Raw genomic sequence first — 7,297 nt, forward strand, 5'->3', positions numbered from 1 at the left:
ATTTTTTAAGTGTTAAGGAAAGTTTAAGATGTGTATGACGTTAATGTATTTTTAATATTATAGTTTTATGTGTTTTTTCCATACACTCCAAAAAATCTTCCTTTTTATTGTTGCACAATTTTTTTAATAATTGCGAGTATTTTTAAATAATAATAGTTTCCTCTGCAGCATTAAACCATCATAAAAGGAGAAAAGTGCACGGAAATCAGTAGTTTCAATTGAAGAGATTTCTAGTGTTATCAAGAGAACAACTCTTCACATAAACTTGCAATTATATTCAAAGCGCTTTGAATATGACAAATATGTTAAAACTGACATTAAATGTTTGCTAGAAGAATACAATTTTATCTAGATTTAAAAATGATTTTGTTAAGCAAATTAATTCTCTTTATGTTTTTATTTTAAATTTAAATAGCTTAATTAAGTTTAAAGTTAGTGTGATGAATTAATCCAAAAAAGTTAATCTTGGCTTAGGTACTATTTGACTGGATGCATTAGTTGACTAGGTTTTTAAGGGCACTTGATATATAAGTCGACTTTTTGAATAGGTCATGTTCACTTTTTCGATTTAATCCTAGACAGCTTATATACACGGATTAACAGCAAACAATTTTTCCCAAAACAACTTTGCAAAAATTATAACTTTTTTTAGATTTTGGAAGTTGCACTGTTATAGTTTCTACTAAAACATTTTATTTATCAATTGCACATTGAAAATGTTGCTTTTCATTTTTGTGAAAGTCTGTTTTCATTTGTATAAAATCTTTAAAGAAGATCTACACACCTTGGTTTTTGTTTTGAAACATTTTTAATGTCAGGAGATTTTATAAACATTGTTTAGTATTTAATAATTTTTTTAGAATTTCTTTCACAACCTCCAACATCTAAATGTTGTAAGTGCAAGTTTTTGATTTTTTTGTTTTTTGTTTCTCAGTTTAATGAAATTATTTTTTATTGTTGCACGCAGTTTAGAATATTCAAACACTATTTTTTGGTTGTTTCATGGATGCCTCTTTTTTAAATATATTGCTAGCTGCAATTTTTTTAAATATATTGATACATGCCGTAGATTTCTCTTATTCCGAACAGTCCCTAATTCCGAACAGCTTTAGTTCACTTATTATTACATCTTTTATTTTTGTGGGATTTTTAAAAGGAAAACTGATTAACAAAATGGAAGACTAGGGTAATGAGAATATAAAAAAATATTTTCAAAATATATATTAATACCATTAAATTTTTTAATTGCAAGCAAAACACTTTTTAAAACCCTGAAAAACCAACAATTTAAAACCGACTTAAAAAAAAAAGACAATTTAAATTGCGTACTGTTCGATGTAGAATTTGATGGTGATTGCTTATCTGAGAAAAAAATTCAAAAATCACCAATACTTCGTAAGATATCTTAAAAACAGTACTTTTTTGCATAATTAAAACGTTTCCCAAATTCCGAACAGATTTTGGAATATACTTTTTTTTCAAAAGTTAGCGTCTTTACGTGCAAGTAATTAACAACAATATTTAACAATAGAATTTTAACGACATCAACTTACAAAATAAACGCTTTTAACTTTTTTATTAAATTTCTAAACGTCTTGTTTATCTTAAAGTTTGTTAATAGAAAAAGCTTCCTATTTGATTAATGGGGAAGCATTTGCAAAGGCTGCAACCAACCTGATACTAATAACTGAGATTTCTTCTAGTTAGCTGACAGAAACAGGCAGTGACTGTGAAGGTCTTTTTTTTAACTGATTACAAAAAAATAATGGAAGACAGGATCTAATAAATAGTTAACACTCTGCACCGAGTGCCGGATTAAGGCTTTGTTGGCCCTAAGGCACATTTTAATAAGTGGCCTGAAAATACGGATAATACGGACTTTCCCACTAAAAGAAGAAAAGTAAAATTTAAAAAAGAATATTTTTTAGGCAAAAACTACATAATTTAAAATTTTCGCACTTTTATAACTGCAAATTTGTCAATTAGTTCTTTGAAGTTGACCTTGTTGAGCAAATCACTTTCAATACACAGAAGTGAAAGAACAGAAAGACGCCGTTAAGCCATTGTTGATCGTTTTGCATCTTTAATTCTTTTCAATTGAGAAAACGAACGTTCTCCTGAACAATTGGTTGACATCAGACATAAGTAGATCCGGAGTGCTATTTCAGTATTTGGAAATGCTTGATATACACCAGAATTGTGCAGCGTTTTAAACATCTTCTGAGCACTTGAATCAACTTGATTCTGTGCACTTTATCCTTCTTCACAGTTTCTCTGTTCTTTATACCAGCACATAAATTGTCCAAATTCTGTTGGAAAATCAGAACAAAGGTCTTTCGAGTACACAGTAACCATTCCTTTAATAGCAATGTCAATATCTTTATCGGTCATGGAGTCATACTCAGTCAGAACTCCAAATCTCTGCAGCACAATTGAGTAACCTTTAATGCGTTTCTTTAATGCATTTTTCAGCTGATTGATGATCACATAGAAGGATTGACCTTGAAGTTTTGCTGGCTTGACATCCCTTCCATAGCATCTGCGACATCTCCATCATTGATTTGTCTCTTACGCTTTGGTTGTCTTCGACTTTCAGATTTATATGTGCTGTTGCCACAGCGATCACCTGCCTTCTAATTATAATCATCAAACTTCTCTCAGCATTCATCCAAAAATATATGCAAGCTCTTCAGCAGACCAATAGCAGGAGTTAATTCGATTGTAGAACTTTGCAATATTGAACCTCTGCAGAATGTCATTCCAAAGTTCACACAATAGGGCAACTTCAATAGTATCCATATGTTTGGCCATTGAATCCGCTTCATTCCTTGTGCTACCATTCTAAATACAATCCCCTGAGATCTCCTGAAGGGCACTTTGTAATTGGTGGTACCCCATGAACACTGCTTTTGCAGCATCAGCTCGAGCAGACCACCTGGTATCTGATGGGTATTTTGGAACAAGGCATTCTGGTTGGTTTTTAACATGGGTCATTATGACATCCCAACGATGTGTTGATGCTACAAAGAAATTATACAGGCAATTCAATTTGTTAAAAAATGAAACTGCTTCAACGCAACAATCCACAGCTGACTGGCCAACTAGGTTCAACGAGTGGGCAGCACAAGGAATGTAGTCCACTAAACTGTTTTTGTTTTTCAGGATTTGTTGCATGCCAATATATTTACCAGACATATTGCTGGCATTATCATATGTCTGACCACGGCAATTTTTGTAGTCGATGTCTTGATTTGACATGTATTGAAGCAGTGTGTCAGCAAGATTCTGCCCTGTATGACTGGATATATTGATAAATGTCAAAAAACGCTCCACAGGCTGGTAATCCACCATATTAATATAACGAAGAATGATGGTCAGCTGGTCACAATGGGTAATATCAGCAGTGGAATCTACTGAAACTGAAAAATACCGTGACTTTGAAATCTCATCCCATAACTTGTTCACCCATCATGATGCTTATTTCTTCTTTAAACCTACTAACAAATTTAAAGGTTTACAATTTTATAACAATAGTTATATCTAAAAGTATATTCATTTGCTAAAACCATTAATTTTATTACTACTCTTTGTTATTGTTTACGAAAAAGTTCCACTGTTTAAAACAAATGTTATCGAATTTCAAAAATATAAAAAAACACAATATATTTTGAATATTTTATTCGAAATATTTTTAACTGATATTTTAGAAGAAAAAAATTATCACTTATAAGAATGAATTAGTTACAATTTTTGACATAGTAAAATTGATATATGAACAAAATGTGTATAATAATTGGAATAATTATAATAATTTCATCAATAAAGATAAGACATAAATATAAATTTATGTATAAATTTTTTGTGGCCTGGATTTTTTGCTGGCCTTAAGGCATGTGCCTTATTTGCCTAAGGGTTAATCCGGCACTGTCTGCACCAACACAATGTTATACCCTTACATTAAAATAAAAGTGATTTTAAATTTTAAAAATCTTTTTACCTAACTCTAATCTAGTCTACTCTAGTATAAATTATTTACTTTTTTAAATCGAATGCCATTTTATGGGATTTGATATGTACGTTCGGAATTAGGAACACGTGTTCCTAATTCCGAACGAAAACTTTACTTTTTAAATTTAAAAATTAACAATATTTTCATAATAAATATACTTGTTGCTTAATATGGTTCGATTCAGTTTAGGTTGTTTCTCCACCCTTTGGTAGTATAGCTTGATGTCAAGTTAGGCTCAAGTTAACTGCTTGGATAAATAGTGTGGGGCCATTATATTAGTTCCATTGGTAATTTTAATACAAAAAAAATTTAAAAGAAAAAGAATAGTGTAATTTGAAGCAATTTCATTCCTAAATTAAGTATTACTTATAAAAAAAGTTTAAACATTTTGAATGTTTTTTGGTTATTATAGCAACATACATAAAAAATTGTAAAACCGCATTTATTTGCTATAACAGCGCTGAAGAGCCGTGGTATGCATGCAGTTGATTTTTTATATAGTTTCTGTGATAAATCCTGATAATCTTTTCCGTAAGATCTTGCTTGTTAGTTTTAATTTAAAACCCTTTATAAATGCAGTAAAAAGATTACCCTTGTTTATTCAGGGCCTCCACAAATTGCTTTATCAAACCCAATTCGATAAGGAGTTGTAGGAATGCGATTCTATTTTTGTTAACTGTTAGTTTATGATGTTCCTCTTTCTTTTGCACTATAATCCCATTAAGAAAGAAAACATGAATATTTTGTGTATCCACTTTGCTTTCAAAACAGAAATAGATCCACGTATATGATCCACTTATGCAGATCATCTGATATCTATTTCAAAATTCGCTTTGCACTTTTACAAACTTTTTTTGCCTTCTCCGAATGGCAATTCGTTCTGTGTAAACTCCTGCTGAATCAATTCTTTTATGTGGCATTAAAGAAATATATTTAGCAGGAGTTTAAACAGAACGAGTTTTCCAACTGTTCAGCGTCTAGTATTTCATTTTTTGATTCGATATTTTCATCTTCCAGATTGTTAAGATTTACTAAAATCGGAACAGGCGTCTCATAAAACTGTTTGATAGCTAAAAATTGCAAACGTCTGTTTAAATCTCTGTATAAACAATAAATAAATTCTCTTCTTTAATAATAATCGCGAAAGAAAAATTGGGCTCCATTTTTAAAACTTTTACACTAATCTTTCTGATTGGTTGATTCGTTATTTGTGTTTCTATTGGTTAAAGCGCAAAAAGTTTCTAATAGTAGTGTATGATACATCCTGTTTTAAAGAAATAAAAATATCGATCATCAAAACAAATGTTATTGCGAATAAAATTTATTTTGGTGACCGATATAAGTGATGATTGAAGAATAATGATGTAATTATTTGTCTTCAGCGAGTATAGCGACATTCATGGAATGCTTCTTTGAAGCACAGGTATCAATAACAGATGAGTTGAAAAAACCAATCGGTGAACTGCAGTTGACGATTGTTATACACGATCGAAAAACTGCTCGTGAAGTTTTACATGAGAAATATTTCATGGAAAAATTTTTTGATGCAGGATTCAAATTGAATGTTTTACATGTTAGTAAAAATAATTTATCTGAGGATGAGAAAAAACTTCTCATTTTATGCTCGACCAACGTTTCATGTGTGATCTTAAAACAACTATTGAAGATCGATGAATGGACACCGTGTCAAAAGATTGAAATATTGGTGATACCGAACAATCAAATTTTTGTATCGAAGAACAAGTTCGAAGATCTCCTCCTCCCGTGGATTCGACTCGCTGATTGTTTAGATCTTTATCTTCACGACGACACGAACTTCATCGACGACATTTGTGATTGGCTTCGTGGTTCAAATTTCAAGCAGTTATTTATCTCATACCGCGGAAAAAATTTTTATAACATCGAAGAGTTTAAACAGTTCAATTGAGAAACTCGAAAATATTTTGAATGTTTAAATAATTTGAATGCTTAGATAATAATGTAAAAACGTAATTAATAATTTTTTTTTTTCAAATAAATTTTTGTTTAAAGTTTGTGAAGAACATTTTTAATTGAGCTGAGCGTTGTGTTGTTCTTGCTGAAAAATGGTTTTTTACATTTTAATTTCAAGTCTTTACGGTTTTAAAGCTAATTACGTAATTTAAAAGAATTATATTAAAGATTGCATGCATCTTTACTGTCACACTGATCAATCGATTAACCATAAAAATCCCATAAAGCTGTGAAAAGAATTTTTTTTTTTTTACTTTGCAAGCATATTGTAGTGAACTAAGAAAATGGAAAGAATCAGTTTCGAAAATTTTTCAGGTTTCAAATACTTTTGATAATGTAGACAAATTTAATTACTTATAAATTATGATTCAGAATTCAAGTCAAAGAAGACAAAGAAAATTCATCACAAAAGAAATTGAAATTAAATTTTGCAAAGTGTCATAACTTAATCATGCATCACATGGAACAAAAAAAGGAAAAATTTGATGAAAGAAATCAAATTTGAGTTTATTTAGTATTTGAAACAAATGATTTAGTTGAATCACCAGCAAACAAAGACAGGTCAATAAAAGAAAGTGTAAAAAGGTGTTCAAATGACAAAAGAATTTTCTTTAGTTCTAGTACCAAAAGACAACTGATAAATATCCCTTTTGATCAAAAAACAGAATCTCTCGCTCAAAGAACAGCATTTAACAAACTCAATTAATTATTATTAATTATGGCATTAGCACTTATGGCATTATCTTTGAAAAAAATAATTTATAACATGCCAATACTGTGTTGAGTAATAACTAAGGCACTGGAAGGAGACATCTTCAAAAATAAACTATAGTTTATTATATTTACTTTCAATAGGCAGTATATTGATGCAATTTACTTTCTAAGTTTATTGAATTATTGTTAAAGATTGCTTCTCAAGACTAAAAGCTAATGGTAGCTATAGTAAATTTCCGTATTTACTATGTATTACTTTTTTTTTTACTTCTGTATTTACTTTGTATTTACAGGTTTTTCATGTTAATTTAACAAACCCAATTTTAGTTATGGTTAGTTATTATTAAATATGGTATTAGCGCAAGCTAGCGAGATTTAATTCTAGGCGTTCATCTTGGTTTAATTGGAGAAGAAGCAGCTGAATCTGGACATAGAATTTATAAATTTGATCATGAATCAAGGGAAAAAGATATGCAAAAAAATCTTGTTCAACATTTTTAATCGAGCTGAGCATACTTCAGACCCCCTATATATTTTAATCTTGAAGATTGAAAAACATTAAACTTTTGAGCCTAACAGAAA

General features: G+C 30.0%; 1 protein-coding gene across 4 annotated transcripts in view; it reads left to right on the forward strand.

Moving 5' to 3' along the window:
• Window positions 1–6,069, forward strand: part of LOC149877689 (NACHT, LRR and PYD domains-containing protein 9-like) — a 43,426-nt gene extending 37,357 nt beyond the window's left edge. For all 4 annotated transcript variants that reach the window (XM_090073633.1, XM_090073635.1, XM_090073634.1 and 1 more), the window contains 2 exons: window positions 861–893; window positions 5,392–6,069. In XM_090073633.1, the coding sequence (XP_089929759.1) occupies window positions 861–893; window positions 5,392–5,936 (578 nt within the window). In that variant the 3' untranslated portion in view covers window positions 5,937–6,069. The remainder of the gene's footprint in view (window positions 1–860; window positions 894–5,391) is intronic.
• Window positions 6,070–7,297: the final 1,228 nt, after the last annotated feature.

This window comes from Hydra viridissima, unplaced genomic scaffold (assembly GCF_058129835.1).
Source record: "Hydra viridissima isolate aposymbiotic clone 2 unplaced genomic scaffold, HvirCarnegie_v1 scaffold_16, whole genome shotgun sequence".
In the NCBI taxonomy this organism is placed as follows: domain Eukaryota; kingdom Metazoa; phylum Cnidaria; class Hydrozoa; order Anthoathecata; family Hydridae; genus Hydra; species Hydra viridissima.